The sequence below is a fragment of the Astyanax mexicanus genome, chromosome 9 (genome assembly GCF_023375975.1).
Source record: "Astyanax mexicanus isolate ESR-SI-001 chromosome 9, AstMex3_surface, whole genome shotgun sequence".
In the NCBI taxonomy this organism is placed as follows: domain Eukaryota; kingdom Metazoa; phylum Chordata; class Actinopteri; order Characiformes; family Acestrorhamphidae; genus Astyanax; species Astyanax mexicanus.
In genome coordinates this window covers 9,269,778-9,292,882 of record NC_064416.1, presented here as the reverse complement: position 1 = coordinate 9,292,882, position 23,105 = coordinate 9,269,778, and the positions used below count along the sequence as shown (strand labels likewise).

At 41.2% G+C, this 23,105-nt stretch overlaps 1 protein-coding gene across 1 annotated transcript in view; it reads left to right on the top strand.

Annotated features, from left to right (window-relative positions):
- The first annotated feature begins 878 nt into the window (after window positions 1-878).
- The window catches only part of dner (delta/notch-like EGF repeat containing), a 50,455-nt gene continuing 28,228 nt past the window's right edge, over window positions 879-23,105 (top strand). Inside the window, exon 1 of the mRNA XM_007251594.4 lies at window positions 879-1,322. Coding sequence (XP_007251656.3) covers window positions 1,092-1,322 — 231 coding nt within the window. The 5' untranslated portion in view covers window positions 879-1,091. The remainder of the gene's footprint in view (window positions 1,323-23,105) is intronic.

Genomic DNA, 23,105 nt, shown 5'->3' with positions numbered 1-23,105 from the left:
ATAGGCCTAGGGCCAAGGGGTAAAATGGGATTGGGTCTAATCTAAGGAAATGTGTATTAGTGATGTCTATTGCTTAAGAAGTAGTTGTATTAATCATATGTTCCGTTATTCATCATGATTATGTCATTCTAACATTTCAGGTAGATTTGTTTTGGTTTTACATTAAAATATTTTATTGTGCTGAATAACAGTTTAACGGGGAGCTTAAGCATTAAACACAAGGAAGCGCAGACATAAGCTTTAATGGAAAAAATGAACAGATGATACAGATAAACATATGCTGAATGTGTGTGAGTAAAGGAGAGACAGACAGAGAGACAGAGAGAGAGAGAGGGAGAGAGAGAGAGAAAGTTACGAGATTTAATCCTTATTTCAGCATAAACAGAAAGCAGTATTCCTTCTGAAACTACAGTAGCAATCCAATACAATCCAATACAATACTCTGTCAAATATTGTATTGTAAAAGGGAGCTTCCAAATAAATAAAACCAGTTTTTCTTTATTTTAACAGGAAGTTATTTTATTCCTTTGCTTTTGTTAAAACTGTAAAAAAAAAAAAACAGTCAAGATCCCAGTCCCTCTCTGTATCTCATTAGCTTACCCTCATTCACCTCAAACACACACACACAGTTCCTAAATTCAGTCGACTGCAGCATCAGAGGTTTATATATTATGAATGAGTGGATGCAGTGTATACAATGGATGCAGACACAGTAGCACACACAGACACACACAGTCCACAGGGACAGGTTATGAGTGACGAGACTTTAAACCAGGTGCTTTGTGTGTGCGTTAGTGTGTGTGTGTTACTGTGTCGTCATTCACCGTCACTGTGATTCAGCACTGTCCTTCTCTCCCTCCACTCTCTCTTTCTCTCTCCCTCCCTCAGTTTAACTGCGCTCTGCCTCAGTGTAGTATCCCACCAGCCTCTCTCTCTCTCACACACACTCACACATTCACTCACACAAACTCTCTCACACACTCCAGCTGCTGGGGAGCCGAACCTATCGAGAAGAGAAGAAGAACGAAGAAACGGAGGAGAAGGAAAAAGAGGAAAAAGATACAATACAGTAATTTTTGTTTTTCTTTTTAATGATGATGATGATGAAGATGATGCCACCCCTACTCCTCTTCCTCAGTGTGAGTGGGGTGTCTCTGACCCCAGTGACTCCTGATGTGACCTCCTCTCCCACCGACCCACCGGACCTGTGTGAGGGGCGGCCGTGTCTGAACGGAGGAGTGTGTACTCCGCTCCAGGACGCCGACGGACACTGGACTTACACTTGCACCTGCAGCCCGGCCTTCTCTGGACACAACTGTGAGGTGAGTGTGTGTGTGTGTGTGCTTAGGTGTGTGTACCTGTGCAGGTGAGACTCTGGATGACAGTGAAAGCGTGTTATTGAACATTAAAGGGCACATACCCTGTAAAACTGACTGTAGCCTCATCTATTCAGCCTACAGCAGTTTACCCCATCCATTTAGACTATACAGAGTTTTAGTCCCACTAGGGGTGTGCCATATTTTATCGTACACAATAATGCTGCCAACATTTTTGAATATCATGCCATATCACACACCTTTAGTTATCACACCAGAATTCTACTTTTATGCTGTTTTTAGCTAAAAAAAAAAAACTCACACTGTTCTCATTTCCCATTATATATCTACTAGAGACAGATGATATATTTCCAGTATCATTTATTTTACTTTATCATTTACTTTATCCAGTATCATTTTTTTCCTGAATATATGGAGTGCATTATTAGTATCATGACATTCTGTATCATTGATAGATATAGAGCAACCAATCGAAACACAGCTTATTTTTCATATATATATTGTCATATTAAAAAAAACAGAACAGCTGTAATAATTGCAGGCGCTGTAGGCATTGTGCTGGTTTAACAAGATACATTGCACTGAACTTCACTTAAAGATAGAAGGTTAAAAGAGTGTATTGTCCAGTGGGATCTCTGTTTGTGTGTATGTGTGTGAGTGTGAGAGAGAGAGAATGAAAGATGGCAAGATAGAGCTGTTTGAATATCTGAGCTGTGGTAATGTTTGGTTATCTTCCAGATTGTGTACATCTGAGAGACCAAGCCAGAGAGACAAAAGAGAGACAGAGAAAGTACAATCGATTCAAAAATAGAAGAGAGAAAGGTTATTCAGAGAAAAACAGAATGATATAGAGAAGATAAATAATGAGATTGTGAAAAAATGAAGAGAAAGAGATAAAGAAAAAGAATAGAGAAACAAGAGTGAAAAAGAGAGATAAAGATAACACATGTAAAAGAGAGACAACGAGAAAAATCAAGAAATTAAGAGAGGAGAGTGTAAACATGTGTTAGAGGAAGATAAAGAGAGATCGAGAGAGATAAGTGAGAAGAAGAGAGAAGTAGATGAAAAGAAAGATAAAGGGACAAAGGAAAGATACAGAAGGGAGATATAAATAGACAGAGAATGGAGAAATAAAGAAAAATATAAAAGGAATAGAGAGAAGGAAGAAACAGAGGCAAGAAAAAAGAGACAAAGATTGAGAGAAGTGAAGAAGAGATAGAAGAGAAGATGTGTGTGATGCGGAGCAGCTGTGTCCAGTCAGGGCCTCTGTGTGTATGGAGTGCTGGAGTGTGCTGTGTATGACTTGAGGAAGAGTGCTGTGTTGCCGTGGCAACAGAATAGCAGGAAAGAGACATGTGTGAGGTTGTGTGCGTGTGTGTGTGTGCATGTGTGTGATCAGTGGTTAATACTGCAAGTCATATGCGTTTGTGTGTATGTGTATCTTTTGTCTGGCAGTTTAACAGAACATCCAGAGTGTGTTTCTGTGGTTTGTCCTGGTTTTACACACTTCAAAATAGAGCACAGAGGTGTGTGTGTGTGTGTGTGTGTGTCTGTGCGCCACTTTACCCATCGACCCATTTACAGCGTGTCAGGAGGGAGGCTGTTATAAAAGCATAAATTTTTCCTTTCTCCTCATACGGGGTGAAACTCTGCCCAGCTCACTTCCTAAAAACTCCTGTCATTTCCATAATGCTAATTAGCCCCCACCCCCGACCTGTTTCACCTTCAGAACATATTGAGTTGATGTCAGCATGGCCATCAGACAATATGTAGAATCAGGGATTTGAATCTTTATCAGTTTCTGAGATCTTGAGGTTTTTGTGATTGGGTGTGGCCTTAGAATTTACCTGAACGGGTCTGTATTACAAAAAAACAAATACATTAGCAATTAATACTGAAGCTATAAGACTAATGTAGCTTATAAGTAATGGAAGATTACACCCCACCATTTATCATGATTCTAATATCTAGTCCAATGGTTGCACATTAAAAAAGTGTTGAAATTCAATGCTAGTTTCATAAGGAAAATAAAAGTTACCAGGAACATTAAATGAATAAATAATCAAGCATCTCAGCATGTAGAAAGTTGTAGAGGTTCCTAATAGTGTCCTGTGAAAAGCCATTCCCATGCATCTCAAATATTCTCATATAGTTTTGAGTTTTATAGTTTTTCCAATAGCATCCCAAGCATTTTTAATTATTATAGTATCATAGTACAACATCTGTATTTTTAAGGCAAGCTTTTGAAGTGGCAGCAGTATGTGGACGATCATTGTCCTGATGGAATTGTCCTGTTTGCAGGATCTAAGTAAGATATGTAAGATAAAAGTGTATGAAATACGAAGGTGATCTGGTGCGAAATTACGCCCCCCACCATGACACAAGGCCATTCATCTTGGCGCTGAGCACAATGCTTTCAAACACAGATTTTTTGGACATGGTCATCTCCACCAAGAAGAAAAAGCAGAATGGCAGTAGGGTCACCTTTAGTTGCAAGTCCCGCTTTTGTTGTGACGAATAAGTAGCAAACCCTGATAATGAGTGCTCAATTATGTGTACTACTCACAGTGGAAAGCACAGTGGGTGGCAATGATTGTAACCTGCGGATTCTGACTAGAAATGTCCATGTGAACAGAAAAGCGACTATTACATCCACGTTGAGTGTAGAACTTACTTTTTACATGGTTTTGTATTCCCAGTTGTGTCTCCACTGTCCCTATAAACACTTATAAAAATCAGCTGAAAGAGTTTGGTGTCACGAATCATATGCTTCTATGAGCTGTTTGGATACTCACTTATTGTGATGTCAAAATACAGAAACCTGTTTAGAACCACCCTGGCACCACCCCTTACCCATCAACCCCCACCCACTAGATCAGTTGAAGGAATGCCATTTCAGTCTGCTGGTTAAGAACCTGAGACAGTACATAGCAGGATTAGCTAGCAGATGAGGGAGATTTAATTACGTTTAAATAATGAGTTTTGTGCTTCTATCGCAGTTAAGCCTTAACTAGCTAGTTCATGTTTTGTCATTTGGCACAAGCTAACGCTAAATTGAGGTAAAACGCTCTATACATTCTGAGGCCAGCATTAGCTTAGTTTTACAAAAGGGACCAAGCCCTTAAATTACTAATTTTGAAGGGCTGAAACTGGCAAGAATAGAGCTGGGGAGATTTCTTTGTATAAAAAAAGTAAAAAAAAAAAAAAAAGAGGTATAATATGTCATCTTTAAAGAGAATCTTATGTGTGTAAGTGTGGGTATGTGTGTTTTAGCTATCTGTCCAGACCTCTGATCAGGCCAGTGTGTCGTTCTCTGCTTCATCATGTCCTCCACTAGGTCCTGTAGAGGTCACTTTGTTAGCGGTCAGTGTTGTCGGCAGTGGGTCTGTTTTTAGGCTCCGTGTTCTTCCGAGACTTTTTCACTCTCCTTGGCACTGAGCCCAAGCCCTGCTGACATCACACACACACCACCCAAAGGAGGTGGGGCCTAGACAGGAGTGTGCACAACGATTGGCCAAAAATGTTGTGTAGTCACTCTGATGTCAGAGCTCTGAGTTAATGGTCCTTAATCACCCTGTAACGAGGCCCTCATTAGCATATTAATTAATGAGTCGTCCCGGTGACCTCGCTGGGAATGAAGTGAACAATGACAGCACCGTATTCCCCCAGGGAGCTTCAGACCCTCTCACTTGGATATAGTGGTTTGAGTTTATGTGTTTATTTATTTAAAAATGAGAATGAGTGGCAGCTCAAACGCAAGCTCAGAAGTCTTTGATCTGCCTAAATCATGCACTTCTATCCAGCTTCCTCTTATAAAAGCTGCATCACCAGTGTGGCCACAAGTTACTAAAGCCTCTATCATTACCACAGTGAACCATGCACAAAGTTTTAAGATGTCTGGATCTGCAAATCTGATCTAATCACTTGCACAAGAATGAAGATTCATCCCAACAGATCTAATTTGAGAAACAAATCCAATTTCCCTGCAGTTAGCATAGACCAAAAGACTGATAGATTGATATAATACACAAATATTACCAGTTTACACACAAACTAACCTGCATACATCAAAAGAAATAAAAAACTCAGAAATTAAATTTTACCATTACATGCTCAGTAAGCCCAAGTACCCCAACCTGATCTTACACACATAAGAGAAGGAAGAAAATGTTGAAGTGGAAGGATCGAACAGGCTGTGTGTGTGTGTGTGTGTGTGTGTGTGTGTGTGTGGTCAGTGAGTGTATCTCTTGGGATGCTTCAGTTAGACAGTGCATGTAAACTCGTCTAATTAGCTCTGCTCTACTGGTCCTTGCTTTGATATTCCAGCTCATTAAACAGAGTATAAAGCACTCATACACCCCACACACACCCCACACACTCTGCATTCACCGCAGCCTACGCTGTTACACCACTGACTCATAACACACTTCAAACTGTTACAACACTGACCAATAACACAATCCATACTTTTATTCTACTGATCAATAACACACTCCACACTGTTAAACCACTGACCAATAATAACACATTCCAAACTGTTAAACAACTGACTAATAACACACTCCACACTGTTACACCACTGACCAATAACACACTCCACACTGTTACACCACTGACCAATAATAACACATTCCAAACTGTTAAACTACTGACCAGTAATAACACATTCCAAACTGTTAAACAACTGACTAATAACACACTCCACACTGTTACACCACTGACCAATAATAACACATTCCAAACTGTTAAACTACTGACTCAAAACACACTCCACACTGTTAAACCACTGACCAATAACACACTCCACACTGTTACACCACTGACCAATAATAACACATTCCAAACTGTTAAACTACTGACCAGTAATAACACATTCCAAACTGTTAAACAACTGACTAATAACACACTCCACACTGTTACACCACTGACCAATAATAACACATTCCAAACTGTTAAACTACTGACTCAAAACACACTCCACACTGTTAAACCACTGACCAATAACACACTCCACACTGTTACACCACTGACCAATAATAACACATTCCAAACTGTTAAACAACTGACTCATAAATTGCTCTACACTGTTACACCACTGACCAATAATAACACATTCCAAACTGTTACTGTACCTACTATTACACCACTGACTAGGGCTGTCCCTAACGATTATTTTTTAAACGATTATTCTAACGATTATTTTTTTCGATTAGTCGACTAATCTATTCATTGAGAAACATATTTAAATAATTATTTTACGTTTTAAAGCAAACGATAAATTACTATATTTATATATAATAACAACAACAACAACAACACAAGCCTACTAAACCAAACCCCACACTTATCACTTACATGTACAGCACGTTGTTTAGATCTATAACGCTAAAAATGGATAAGCTCCCATACACCACAACCGTGTGTTGCACTGTTTTCTGTGACCGCTAGATTTTGTGACCACTGGCAAGTAGTTCTCAGCAGACCGGTGCACTGGCCGATTCGAAACGTGTTCGTTTCTAATGTTTACCCCGACTGGCCAAAACGGTTCAGTTTAGGGCTGAGGGTAAGGTGTAGGTATAGAAAGCTTCCGTTTTGCCAATGAACGCTCATAACCGTGAGCACTGGTCACAAAATTCCGACGGTGACAGAAAACGGTGTGACACCGCAGCGCCGACGGCGCTAGCTAAAATAACTTAAGGCAGCTAGCTTAGCTAAACACCTGAACTTATGAATAATGCTACTGTTTCTGGAAACTGCGAAATGCCATGCACAAATATAAACCAAAAATGTATAATTTCTGCCTGTGGCAGGTTTAAAACCTTTGGTAGACAGCCTTAAGTCTTTTTAAGGACACCCGCGGAGACCCTGATGTAAACGGTAACTTACTGTGTGACCCTGTTGACATAGTGCTCCTGGATGTTTGCGCTTCAAGTGCTCCTTTTGCACGTATGGCAGAGGACCACATTGTTGCCCTTTTGCGTGAAATGCTCCCAAACTTTAGATGCCCGCTGGCGTTTTTTTGTAGCTGGAGATTGCTCTCCGGAGTCCAAGCTCTCTAGAGCTTAGATTCTCTGGTCCGAACCCGACATGACCCGAGGCCCGCCCGTAAATCCGTCCCGGGCTCCAGAAAATAGTCCGAGATGTAGGCGTCTGTTTTTTAATTATATTTTTATTTTAAAAAAAATAACGAAAACTGAAAGTGAAACTAAACTAATTTATTTATAAGCGCTGTTTTCACTACCGCAGTTCTACAGCGGGGGTGTTGTGCCGATTCTGTCCGCGAAGCGGGAGTCAGATTCAGCAGAGAGTCGGATTCGGCACAAACGCGGCGGCACCTCGCGGTCCGCGGTGTCAGTTGTAAGCGCTCGCGCTAGCCGCAAAATACGGCAGAAAACACTGAGGGAGCTGCAGAATTATGAATGGGACTAGAATATGAGCACGAGGAGATCAAAGAGAACCTTCACCTGTGAGTAGAACAAGCAAATCTCTCTCTCTCTCTCTCTCTCTCTCTCTCTCGCACGTGAACTCCTCCGCGTTTGACCTGCAGCACTGTGTTTAGCTGTTCTTAAAAATCATTTTAATTAAATAATAGTTCTATGCTTCTATGTTACCGTGTTAATTAACATAATTCTGATCATATTTCGCTCATTAAAACAGCCCGAAAACAGCCAGTTGGAATTTTTGGGCCCGATCTAACCTCTAATGCTCTCCACAGGCGCCGCCATGTTTACGACGCGCCGACGCACGTTATGCAAATCGATGTATTTTTGTAATCGATGACGTCGATTATGTCGATGCGTCGCCCCAGCCCTACCACTGACCCATAGCATACTCCACACTGTTACACCACTGACTATACAACACTGCTACAACACTGACCTATAACACTGTGCTCTCTATTGTGCTGCTGACTAATAGCACAATCCACACTGTAGCAGTACTGACCGATTACACTCCTCACAGTTACACCACAGACTCATAGTATACACCACACTGTTACACCACTGACTCATAGCATACTCCACAGAGTTACACCACTAACAAATAACACAGTACACAGTGTTGAAACACTAATTCGTATATTAATCTGCACTTTTATACCCCCTAAAATAGCGTACCCCACTCTGTTAGACATCTGATCATAACACACTCCACACTGTTTTAATGTGTCCTGTAATACAATCTACACTGTTACACCACAGACTCTTGATACACTCCACACTGTTACACCTCTAATCAATAATAAACAGACACTGTTAGACAACATTATATAAACCACACCGCTGGGTAGTCCTCTATAAAAGTGCTTATTTAAGATTCAGCCGGAGTGTGTCTCGGGGCTCCTGCAGCTAAACAGCAGATTTCCTCGGATCGTCTCTCTGCGTGATCACAGCTCCATCAGGATTTTTCAGGGATTAGTCCTCACTCCTACAGAGTGCTAATTACACACAGAGCAAAGGATAAGTCTTACAAATCTGGACGAGTGGTGATTCATGGCTGACTGACATGTAGGGGAGAGTGGGGCTCTTTCTAACACAGGGGAAGATTTTACACAGATATTTACTGTAGGTAAACTATTCCTACTAGGAGGACTTCAGAGAAAAGTGTGCAATAAGAAAAAAAACTTAAATTAATCTGAATAGTTTTATTGAAAGTTAACAATTATTGTAAATTTAAAGTCTTTATGGAAGTCCCAATCGTAGGCCTTGGTCTGCAACATCTGGACCCTCGCAGATCCTGTTGTACGTGGAAAGGCCGTGGGCAAAGCTAACACCCTGGTCAGCCTGCGGATGTGTGTGGGTCCGGTTGGTCCACTGGGAGCCTGAAGTTGTCAATCACTGGCTTCCTTCACCAGAAGGAACAGAACAAAACGTTCTAGACTAATCCTCCACAGATTTTGGAGAGAGAGCCCATCTATCTATCTATTACTCTCCAATTTTCTCTCCATCTTTCCCCACTGCTTCTCTTTCTCTCCTGACCGCAGTGTCCGCAGGCTCTCCTGATCTAATTTAAAACACAATGTCCTCCTTCCACACCGGATCAGTGGAACCCAACGTTCCATTTATCCTCACATTCATTCCTAATCACTGTGAACAGCAGAACATCAGACTGAACAATGGAGTATAAGCAGAAGTACCAACCGCAACCTGTTGTTTATATCTGCATTATAATGTTTGCATATTCTGTACTTCATCAGTGTGCTATATTTGCACAAGAATAGTATAAGTATAGTTCACACATTTCACACTGTACCCCACATTGTGTTCCTGTGCTACATTAGTACTATTAGGTTTGCACACTACACTACACCACTGTGCTATAGTTACACTTTTATAACAGGTGCACATAGGGGTGGGCGATATGGCTCTAAAGTAATATCACAATATTTCAGGGTATTTTTGCGATAACGATATACTTGGCGATACAGGAAAACAGAAAAATAATTAATTAATTTCAGGAATATAGTATAAGAGTATAACAGCATAATCATAATGTGGCAAAATAAATAATATAGCATAAAATAATATAATGCAGCAAAAAATATTTAGTGCATGCATATAAACTGCAAACTAAAACAATTATACAATAAATACACTTAAAGCTTCACAGTATATAATAGACTACTTTTAAGACAGAACATCTCTATTATCACGATATGGATTTTTTATTTCACGATATTTCTGTGTCACTATATATTGTATACGATATAATATTGCCCACCCCTAGTTGCACACATTATTGTGCTTTAATTACACTTATACAATCGTTGCATATTATACTGCCTGTGCTGCACTGTTACAGTCTTTGCATATGCTACTCCATAAATTATGTTCTATATGTGCACTATTTTTTTTTGTTTGCACATTGCACTGCATCACTGTTCTATATTTGCACAATGACAATGTTTACATACTGTACTGCAATGTGCTAATGTTTACACAAAGTACTGCATCAGTATGGCATACGTGTATTTGTTAAGTGTTACTGCATATTTACTGCATGTTTTTGCATTATTTTGCTATATTTGCACACTGTACTACATCAGTGTGATATATTTGCACAGATGAAATGTTTGCAAACTACCACTTTTTCACGTTGACTGTTTTCACAAACTGTACTGCATCACTGCCTGATATTTGCACAATTACAATATTTGCACATTATACTGTTTTCTCGTGCTATATTTGCACAATTACAATACTTTCACATTATACTGCATCCTTGTGCTATATTTGCACAATTACAATATTTGCACATTATACTGCATCCTTGTGCTATATTTGCAAAATTACAATACTTGCACATTATACTGCATCCTTGTGATACAGTGCACAATTTTAATATTCGCACACTGTACTAAATGTTGTTTTTGCACCATATCTGCACTTACTGCATTAATGTCCCAGAGTTACTATTATTATAATTTTTTTTAAACCATTATTTTACCAGGTAAAATGTTTGAAAACTAGTTCTCATTTTCAGACATGACCTAGCCGAGGGCCCCAAAAGAAAAAGGTCCTCAGCAAATAAAACAGACACATGGCAGACACATGAAAAACACTACACACTATTCTGCATCACTGTGCTACAATTGCAGATATTATCTTTGTAAAATATACTGCATAATTGTGCTATACTAGTTATGTATGCATGAAGTAAATATAAAAAGTGTAGACGTGCAGTGAGTTTGTATATATCCTGTGTTGTTTGGTGAATGTTGTAAATGTTGAGTGTGTCTTTAGGAAGCTGTGTAGGGTTCTGCTCTCAGGCTGTGAGGGTTGAAGCACTTAGTTCTGCTGCTTAGAATCTAATCTACTGCTGGAAGCTAGTTCACACCGTTCATTTACATATCACTCTGATCCTGGCCTTTCATGTCCTCTGAATATGAATGTGTGTGTGTGTGTGTGTGTGTAAGAGAGAGTCCTCTGATGTGATGGGGCATAAATCCATAATAATCACCAGCAGTCCCATCATCTGCTGTTGTATTTAACAGTTCTTCGTCATTCCGCAGAGAATAAAAAGTAAACGTGATGTACGATGAGTGACACATTAATCATCTCTGGCTGTGGATTCCTACAGTGATATGAAACTTATGAACAGATTTAGGAGGATAACTTTGATCTCTTGTCACCCGTCACTGAGATTAGAAACACTTAGTCAGGTTTAGAAGTTGGAGGAGAGACATTATCTTCAGCTTTGTGGGCTTCAAACAGACATAATTTATACGCCTTATTTAATATTTAACCAGGACAAACTGTGGTGTTTGGTGGAGAATGATGATCAGGTGAGAAGAATGGTATTTTGTAGGGAAAAACAGTGATGTTTGGTGGGAATTATGGTATTTGGTAGACAGTGTTGAAGGTGTTAAGTATGGTGATGAAGGTGTAAAGTGGAAAGTGTTGGTGTTTGGTGGAAATTGAAGGTGTGTAGTAGAGGACAATGGTGAGAAAGAGGTTGTTTAGTGGAGAATAATTGTGTTTGGTGGAAATAGAGATTGTGTTAGGAACATGATTGTCTTCTGAAGAATATGCTGGTTTTCTGTGTAAAATGATTTTGGGATGGGATTTGGTGGGCAGTGTAAATGTTAGGTGGGGAATCGCTGTGTTTAGTGAAGGAGAATGATGAGTAAATGAGTTTTGGTGTTTGGTAAGGAATGAGGATGTGTAGTGGAGAATAATGGTGTTTATTGAATAATAGTGCTGTGTATTGGAGAAATGTGGTAAGAAGCAGCAATGAGAATAATACTGTTTGGTAGGGAAAACACTGTTTGGTAGAGATTAAGGATATACAGATATTGATTGATCATAAGTATTTTGGTATTGAATGATGAAGTATTTTGGACTGATGGTTTGGTAAAGAAATGTAGTTTTAAGTGGAGAAAGGTGGTGTTTGATGGAGAAGGACGGTGTATTGTGGACTATGTTGGTGTTTGGTGGAGAATGAAGCTGTATTGTGGACTATGTTGGTGTTTGATGGAGAATGATTGTGTATTCAAGATTCAAGATTTTTATTGTCACGTCACAGAGTACAGGTGTACATGTGAGTGAAAAAAAAAATATATAGTCAAGTCAAGTCAAGTCATTATCAACCGCTTCATCCATTAAGGGAAAATATATATATATAATATAAAATAATTCATACAGATAGCTTTACAGTATAAACAATATACACAGTACACTCAATAACAATACACATAATAACTTACACTATAGACAAATATTTCACGGAAATATGTTAAGTAAGACTGAATAAGTAAATATACAATGCTATGTAGATATGCAGATATCTAGAGTGTGTGTGTGGAAGTGAGGAAATAGTCCAGTAGGTGACAGAATAACAATGAGTAAGTGCAGGTAAGGAAGTAAGGAGTTGAGTGAGAAGTACAAGGGGCAGAATGATGTATAATATGGGAAAGTCTGATAGATGCAGTGTAAAGTAAAGTGCAGGGTACAGAGTTTGTATGGGTGTCAGTGGGGTAGGTTGGGGAGAACACTGTTCTACTGGCTGTTCCACAGCCTGATCGACCGGCGGAAGAAGCTGTCTCAGAACCGGCTGGTGTATTGTGGACCATGTTGGTGTTTAATGGAGAACTATGGTGTATTGTGCACTATTTTACTATGTTGGTCTTAGGAGTAGAATGTTTGTGTTTTACCCAGAATAATGTTAATTTATGAAAAGTCATGTTATTTAGTGGAGAAGAATGATGTTTGGTGGACAGTTTTGGTGTTTGGTAGGGAATCATCATGTTTAATGAAGAGGGTTGATGTTAGGAAATTTGGTAAATGATGATGGTTGATACTCCATAGTAATGACACTCCAGTGATGGTGTTTGGTGGACAGCGTTGGTCTTTGGTGAATGGTTTCGGTGTTTGGTTGAGAATCATAGCGTTTGGTGCAGGGATATGATATTAGAAGGAGAGTAGAGGTGTTTGGTGAAGAGTGTTTGGTCAGGGTTTCAGTGCTGGCTGGTCTCCTGGGGCTGCTAGGATCTGACCTACATTACCGCTCTGTAGTTTCTTGCTGTCTGTTTTGCAGAGCTTCTGTTACCTGAGGAAATTCAGCATGTGTTTATTCTTAGCGCATTTCTGAACTAAACAAAACCAGCACTGTCTGATGTAGACCTGAGATCAGGACTTACCTGCTGTCCAGAATTTAATACTAAACTGTAAACAGCTGTTCAAAGTTTAGGCATTACAGTGCTCTAATCTGTGTTTTTTCTTTGGTTTATCTCCTGGTTGCTGTTGTTTGGGCTGGAGGCGCACTAGGACAACACAGTCTCAGAGTCTAGTGCTGTGTGTGTGTGTGTGTGTGTGTGCGTGTGAGAGAGCAGCATGTTGATAGATTATTTATTTATCTATTATTTTTAGAAATAAGTATCATTACAGATTTGTGTTGGTGATTCAGGTGACAGGCTGATTGAGTAATTAAGATGGACAGCCGTGTGTGTGCGTGTGTGTGTGTGTGTTTCATCTGCTCCTTTACCCTCCACTTATAATAGAGTGGCCGTTTCTAAGCAACCACACGGCCCAGGCTTTCTCTCTCTTCCTGTGTTATATCCCAAACACACACACACACACACACAAATGTTAGTGGGAACTGCTACTAATGTTTGATTTATTGTAGCTGAGTTACTACACCTAAGCCTAAAAAACACAGAGCTAATCCTAATACTATCCCAAAAAAAACCTTAATCTAAAGTCAATCCTACTAAAACTTAACCTAGCTCTAAACTTAATTTTTAAACGTATCCTGAAAACTGAGGTTCAGCTTATACCTGATGTTAACCATTAAACCAGTTATACTTAACCTAAGCCTAATGCTAATCATACGAAACCTGTAACTTACTAATAAACAAGCCTAAACTTAAACCTAACCTTAAACCAAACTCTATTCCTAACTCTGTTAAGCATAATCATACTAAACCTATTAATACCTACCCTATTCCTAAACCTACTAACCCTAAATCTGATCCTGACCAAATCATACTAATCTAACCCTAAACCTGTTCATTCCAGTAAAGCTAAATTTCAAAAAGAGGGGTCAGGCAGTGGAGGCACAAACATGGGTGTTTCTAATAAAGTGGCCAGTGAGTGGAGGGCTAGAGTAGGTGTTTCTAATGAAGTGGCCAGTGACTATAAGATCTGACTTTAACAGTTGTTTCTCAGACTGGGACTGAAGTGTTTGAGCAGAACAGTTTAGTGTGAAATTCCTGACAGCAGCTATGATTTCGATTCCTCAGAGCTAAACGGAGCTAAACACTGTGAAGCCGGAGGTCTTTGGGGATGGCGAAGGGCCGGGTGAAAATGTGCCATTATTAGACTCATGAAAACAGCATAATTACTGCACTTTTAGGGGCAGCTTTATAGATAAAGGCTGTGATGGTGATATTAAAGCCTTGGTACACTTTATTGTACAAACATCAAACCCCCCATCTTTCTCTCGCTCTAATGAGCTTGTTTGATTGATCTGCTAATTTAAGCTCAGTAGTGAATATCTTCCTGCTCTGTTCTTTAGTGCCCTGTTTAATATCAGTGTAATGAAAGATGTGTGGCAGGACTGCATGTGCAGAGACACTCTATTTGGCTGTATTTACTTCCTCTATGCTTATGGTCAGGCTGGGCAGAGGGAACTGAACAGGCAGGGAGGTACATAATAACGAAAGCAAACAAAGAACAATATAATGCTCAGATTAAAACACAGTAGAAACGTTGCAAAGAGCAAAGCAAACTGAGGTACTTAATGCCAGCTTCACACTAGAGCAGGGGATCCCAACCTTTTACAACAGACCATTCGCTTAACCCAACACAAAATGTTCTGTATTTTATTGACCAGTTAAGTTCTAAACAAATACAGAACAACAACCAATGTATGTTAAAACGGGGAGCATGAGGTGCCATCTAGCTGCCAATAACTCTAGTTATGGTGGGGGGTTGTATCCTGGCAGATAATCAGAACCTTGAAGATTATCAAGCATTTTTTCAATGTAGCCTAACACATTTATGGAAGTTTTGAATTACTTCTGGTTCTTTTGTTGAGAAAGACCCAACTTTAAACCATCTATTCTTCAAATGAGCACGGGCTCCATTGCTGTGTATAAACTACTGTGAGACTTTTACCCTTTGCTGGCTGCAGTTAGGACTTCACATGGTCCGGTCATATGTTGTGGTTAGGCTCACCTGCGGCCCATTATGAGATACAGCTGCAGCTCTGCAGGACTGATTAGGACTCCTTTAAAGTACCTCACTGTAGCTGTGTTCCAAATTATAGCTGCATCGTAGGTAAGCTGCACCGCTCAGCAGTTTTGTCTGTTCGTAATTGAACAATCCTTTGTATACAAACGTGCAATGGAGCCAACATTCAGAGCAGTTGAAAGAATGCAACTTATGTATTCTTAGCTGCCCATGATTGCACAAAATTAACTGTGCATGTCCATGGCAAAGTAAAAGAGGAGAAACAGCATGGACCTGGTCTATGGATTTGCCTGTGTTGCATCTGCTTGCCAGTTTCCGGACCTCTGCCTGTCCTGACTATGAGTTTGGTAAACCCATAAAAAAATATTCCTCAGCACATGCAGCCTCAGCATCAATACCTTCATTACAGTTAACACTTCACAAGCCTCTGACAATTATTTTGCAGGTCTAATATCTGGACCTGTCAGTTACTCTAAATCTGGTAGTATAAAAAGTGTTGTGACTAGAAGTTAGTGCAGTGACAATCTATAGCCAATAGAGACAGAGGTGAGGAGAAAGCCGAGGGTAGTTACACACTTTCAACATGCCCATGTGTCTTTTGTGTTTTCACTGTTGATCTATGCAGAGGAAACTTCGATAACACTTCCTATGAACCCTGTGTTCATAATGTATTATAAATATAATTATAATGCAGTATATGACATGCATATAATGACTGTAATAAGCCTGTATAATAACTCAGCCAATACTATCAAGACATTATAGTGAGGCATAATAAAATTTACTTAATGTTTAAAAAGCATATGTTACCGGCCTCAGGCCTAGAGGAAACCCGGGGCATGGTACAAACGTCCGTGTCCCTTAAAAACAAGAGAGACGGACACAGAAAACCTGGCGTTCTCTTTATTTATACAAAAGATAAAATAGCAATTTAATAATCAAAAACCAACTTAAAGTGCACAGAATTAAACCCAAAAAGAAAAATAAGCATTTAAGTTTTAGAAAAGTAACATTGAAATCCAAAAGTAAATCTCAAAGTAACTACCACAAAAGTTAATCATACAGAAAATAAAGTAAAAGGCAAATAATTAAGTAAAGCAAAATCAATAAACGTACCAATAACTCAATAAATGAATAAGGACAATCTTATTAATAATTACTCATTAGTATTAATAGCAATAACAAAAAAAAGCAATAGCAGCAATAGTAAAATTAGAAGCAATGTTCATTAAGAACTCTGAACTACAGCTCAGTTAAAGAAGCTGGTGTGAATGGCGTGTTGCACTCGCACGTGTTCTAACCTCTTAGAGATATAACATTGCACATAACCAATAATACATCACACATGTTCTAAAACCAAGCAGCTATCAGGCAAATGGTAGAATAAAACCACATAACGTACCTTAAAAACAAGAGAGACGGACACAGAAGTCAGCGTTTGCAAAAAAACTGGCGTTCTGAAGAGTGACTCCTCGCTGCCTGTTTTGTACTCTGGCCCGATCTCTAATTAAGGCGCGCCCCCTGCTGGTCTACTGCCATTTATTAGTACTTCAGTTCAATTTGCTTAAAAACAAATAAAGTTTATTTAAAGAAATCCTAAACTAGACAAAACAACTAAAGAAAAACCCAAATTGTGCATACAATTTATTAAGAAAAAATCTAAAAGCATAAGGGATGTCTATTTCCTTTATTAAATTTCCAGCCCCTTACACTCTCCCCTACTTTAAAAGATGACTCCTGGCATCTTTCCTATGTTCCATCCTACATTCCCCAACTAACTGATACCGGGAATTGGTACATACTAGGTGCTGTAAGGTATGTGCCTGCCTGATATCTAGGATCAATGATCACTGCTGAAGCACCTGGCTGCCACCGTTGGTACACTGGTTGACCTGGGTGCAGGTAAGTAAAGAGCTCTTTTGGTTTAGATGTTCGAGTTGACCGTCTTAAAACAGGTTCTGCTACCTCATCTTGGTCCTCACCACCAGACTCTTGCTGCTCTACTTGATTGTCAGCAATTTCGTCACCCTGCAGTACATCCTCTGTATCCTCTCCCATCTCCATCCCTGTCTGTACCTCTTGAACAGCATCTCTTGCCTGTTGGATTGGTCCTGAGAGGCTAGGTCTTTCTGGATGGGTCATTGGTATCGAAGGCTGGGCTGGCTGTGATTCAGGTTGGGTTGAGTTCATCCTAGATTCCAGTACTCGCCGAGGGAGCGAACGAAAGTTGTAGGTGATCTCTTCCTCTGACTCACTGTCATCAGGTTCACTGGATGGTAACTGTTTCCTTACTGACTTCTTTCTTTTTACAGGTTCCTGTGGCTGAGCATGTTCTAGCGGTAAGTCATTCACCAACAACAACAAGTTTCTATGCAGCACTCTGATTTTCTTGTCACCTTGTTCGGCTTGCACTTTGTAGACAGGACTCACAGCATCCCCCACTCTACTGACCACTCGATGGATTCGCTCTTCCCAGTAGCTGCGGAGCTTGCCTGGTCCTCCTTTCTCTGACAGGTTCCATACCAGCACTCGGTCCCCTGGCTGAAGGGCTATTCCTCTTACCCCTTTATCATAGTATCTCTTCCCTTTTGCAGAAGACTTGTTACTCTGTTCTGATGCAATCTTGTAGGCCTCTTGCATCCTTGTAGCCCATCTTTGTGCAAACTCCTGTCTGCTGGTGCTCTCATCTACCCCCAGGTTGAACAATAGGTCTACTGGAAGTCGTGGAGACCTGCCATACAACAAGAAAAATGGGGCATTCCCTGTAGATTCGTGTCTGGTGCAGTTATACGCATGGACAATGTGAGGTAAGTGATCTTTCCATGCAGCTTTCTTGTCTTGCTGCAGTGTTCTGAGCATTTGAAGTAGGGTGCGGTTTAGTCTCTCTACTGGGTTACCTTGAGGATGGTAGGGTGTTGTCCGAGAATGTGCTATGCCAGCCAGTTGTTGCAGTCTCTGGAACAAGGTATTTTCAAACTCCTTCCCCTGATCATGGTGAAGCTTCTCTGGGAACCCAAAACGTGGGATGAAATCATTGAAAATCTTTTCAGCTGCTGTTTTCCCTGACTTGTTTTTCGTAGGATAGGCCTGGGCAAAACGGGTGAAATGGTCAATCAATACTAAAATGTACTCATACCCGCCCGTACTTTTCTCCAGATGCAAGTAGTCCACTGCCACCAACTCAAAAGGGGCACTGGTTGCAATTGACCCCATTGGTGCCTTCTCAGGTACTGTGGGAGACTTCTGTTGGATACATGCACATTTTCTGATTACATAGTCCTCTACCTCTTGCTGCATATATGGCCAGTAGAACCTCTCTCGCACCAAGTGAATGACTTTATCTGCTCCAACATGACCCATGTTGTCATGTAACTGCTGAAGAATTGTAGACTTGAACTTACTTGGTACAACAAGCTGTTTTCTGGACCCTGTTTGCCGGTACAGCACTCCTTGTTCAAGAACCAGCCTACTCCATTCCCTCACCAGCCTTCAGACCTCTCGAGACATTTGCTTCTTCTCTGATTCCTTTGGAGTCCATCCAGTTTCTTTCAGCTTCAAAACTTCCTTGATTACCTCATCTTCCCTCTGTGCTTTTTTATATCTTGTGGGCTAATGACTGTTACCCCAGAGGGTCCTACCTCGGCCATCGAGGTCATCTGCAAGGCTGCTACCCAAGGCACCTCTTCTTCTATAGCCTTGTTCCCTTGCCACACTGCAGTCACCACCTCAGGAGATAGATTTTCTGTGAACTCTGCCATTTCTTCTTGCAGAGAAACTGGATACCTGGACAGTGTGTCTGCATCAATGTTAACTTTACCAGGACGATACTTGATGTCAAAGTAGAAGTCTGCTAGTTCTCCAACCCAGCGATGTCCCACAGCATTGAGTCGAGCTGTGCTCAGAATGTAAGTGAGTGGGTTGTTATCAGTATAGACTGTGAAAGTTGGAGCATAATACAAATAGTCTCGAAATTTGTCACAAATGGCCCACTTCAAAGCTAAGAATTCAACCTTGCCTGAATGCAGATGGTAGTTTTTCTCAGCTGTTGTGAGTGTTCTGGACCCATATGCGATCACTCGCAACCGATCTTGCTGCTGCTGGTACAACACTGCTCCTAGACCCTTATTTGATGCATCTGTATGGAGAATGAATGGTAAGTCAAAATCAGGATAAGCAAGCACGGGAGGGGAAGTTAGCCTCTTGATGATAACTTCTACCACTTCACTGTGTTCAACTGTCCACTGTACTGGGGTCCTTGAAGGCAACTGAGAGTTTGTTTTAACTTTGGCTGACTTTGGTGTTGATAATTTCTTTGATTCCTGAGAACCCTGAAGCAGCTCAAACAGTGGCCGGGCTAGCCTGGAGAAGTCTTGGATAAATGACCGGTAGTAACTCAGGAACCCCAGGAGTGCTCTTACCTCCCCCACAGTGGCTGGCCTTCTCTCTCCCAGCTGTCTTACTGCCTCCAGGTCTTTGGGGTCAATCTGCACTCCCTCTCCTGACACTAACCGGCCCACATACCACACTTGGCGCCTAAACAATTCACATTTGGTGGGTCTCAACTTGATTCCACAAGCTCTCAGTCTTCCCAGGATCTGCTTCAGATTGGTCACATGGTCAGAAAATGTTTTAGAGTAGCAAAGGACATCATCCAAGTATGGGGAGCAGCATTCATCCCGTAACCCCTCTAGGGCACCCTCCATGCACCTTTGGAACTCGGCTGGTGCGTTGCTTAAGCCAAACGGTACCCGCACCCACTGGTAGAGGCCCCATGGGGTACTAAAAGCAGTACAATGTTGAGACTTCTCATCCACGAACCCCTGGTAGTAAGCAGACCCTTGGTCTAAGATGGAGAACCATGAATGTCCACCAAGGTTATCCAACAGATCCTGAATACGGGGCAAGGGATGCCTGTCTGGCACAGTCTTGCGATTCAGCTCTCTAAAGTCCACACATAGCCTTAAACTGGAATCTTTCTTCCAAACACAGACCACTGGTGAGGAGTAGGAGGAAGTTGACTTGGTGATCCAGCCCCTCTCCAGCAAGTTCTGTACATACCCCTTCACCTCGTTGTACAATGGCTTTGGGATTGCATTGTAACTCTTTTGCACCGGAACTTCATCCTTCAGATGGATTTTTAACTTTAGAGATGGAACACATCCAATGTCTCCTTCATCTTTGGAGAACACATCCGACTCCTCATACAGCATCTGTCTGACCACAGCCTGTTCTTCAGCCTCTAGATGTGACACATCCACAGGTGGATGCCATTTCTGGTTAACAGGAGAGGTACTATGAGTTATAGAGGTGTGGTTCAGATGGACAGTACTGACCTGGGTGCTCTGTAGTTCAGGAGGCTGATGGCCTGGGGCAGGTAAGACTACACACACTTCTTCTACCAACCCCAAAACAGTACGTTGTGGTAGATACACACTGTGTTTGGTGACATTCTGCACAGGAATCTCCACAACCTTGGTGGCACCTACTGGTACTTGGATGATCACTGGCCATACCTCCAACCCTTCAGGCAATCCTTCCTCTGGCACTGGTTCAAAGCACATCTCCCCTCCTTTAGGCCATGCTCTCACTCTGCACTTTACAGAGTGTACTTGATCAGGCTGTATCACCACACCTTGCTTGCCCACCTTCACTGTGTAGCAATGTGGCATATTCTCTCTCCAAGATTTCTGAGCAGCTGAGGCGACAATCCTTGCAGTTTGTTCATCAAGTGTCAGTATCTCACTCACCAGGGCACTTAAGCTCAGGGGGTCAGTAGCTCCAACATTTCCCTTAATTAGTTCTCCAATGACATTTATCCCCAACAATGGACAATCAAGACAACTCTGGGAGACTAAAAATGGAACTTGGATGCAACACTTGCCTTGGCCTCTGCTCAAAATCTCCAAGTCTGCCTCGATCCAGCCGTCAAATGGAATGTGGGAGCCATTAGCAGCAGTCACATACAAGGGTTCATTAAGCAAAGTGTCCAATGACTTGACTTTTACTGCTGGAAGCACAGATTTGACCCACTCCCTTCCGACAATACTCACTTGGGCTCCTGTATCCAACAGCATTCTCGTCTGGACTCAATTAATCATACAAGACACTAAACATTTACCGCCAATCACTTGAGCACGTCGCCATCCATTGCTGCTACCTCCCTCAATGTCCTCTGTTGGTTGGCCAACATCAGCAGCTTTTACTTGAATGGGGGACAGATAAGATGGTCGAGTCACTGGGCGTCCCTCCCCAGTGACCTCACCTCGTTTCCCGACTTTGACCAGCTTCTGCAGCCCACCGCACGATGTCCTACTTGTCCACAGCGGAAACAATGTCGGCACTGCTCTTGTCCTTGTTGGATACATACACGACATTTCCCCTTGGCATTCTGGCGCTGACTGGCACTGGATGGCCTGAACAAGGTGCTAGGTGGCACATGCTGAGGGTTATCTGGAGGTACAAACAGGGTTGGAGCAGGAGAGAAATATTGAGCACTAGTTGTTGGATACTGATTACTGACTGCAAAGGAGGACTGGGTGGTATTAGGCGAAGCTGTATTGACCAACTTATTCACATTCTGCGTGAGTGCAGCAACTTGAGCAGCAAGTTGTTGAATGGCAGCTTGGTTGGCTTCTACTGCTGATTTGGCTAATGCTGGTTGTTGCTCCTGCATTATGGGTTGGTGTGTAGCACTCACTGTGACTGCTTTAGGCTTTGACTGTACAGCCAGACGCTTCACTCTCTCTGCTTCCTCAGTGGCTAATCTAGTGACCTGATCCAAAATTACACTATCTTTAACATTAGAATCCCCAAGCAAAGGCTTCAGATTACGCCTAATCTCACTACTTTTCTCATTTAGCCCTTGATAAAGAGAATGTAAAAATACCCCCTGCACCAATACCTTATCATAATTAAAATCATTATCATTATGACTAGATGCCAAGAGTACCCGCTGTCTTAAAGTCATTAAACGATACACAAACTGCTGTGGTGTCTCTTTATCCTGCTGTTTTGCGTTGCTTAATTCTTGAAAAAGTTCTGTACTACTTTTATCTCTAATATGTGCACGAAGTAGTGTTTTAAGCTCTACAATTGTAAGATCATCTTTGTTAGTTAGCAACTCTTTAAAATTACCCCCTTTAGTTACTTTCAGTACAGCTCTTATGACCTCAGAGTCTGTGAATCCATCACTCACTGCCTCATCAATCTGTTTACACAACTGTGTGAATGGAATCTCAGACCCCGAGTCAGAGAGCTGACCCCCTTGGATTTTAAACTCTCTCCTAGGTAAGAAAGCTGCAACATCACTAATTTTAACAACCTGAGTAGTGGGCTGTACCTGCACATTTCCCATCCCCCCAATGTCTCTATTGAAATCTGTAGAAATAGTTGTTACTTGGGAAGGAACCGCATTGTCCATTCTGTTGACTGATGTTGAGAGACTTGGCCCCTGAGCCACAGGGCTAGACTGTGTGCTTGAGTCTCTACTTCCCATGAGCTCATTGATGTCATCTTGCAGATATAGCAGGAAAGCCATTCCTTCGTCTTCTAACCCTGAGAGTTTTTCACCTTTTAA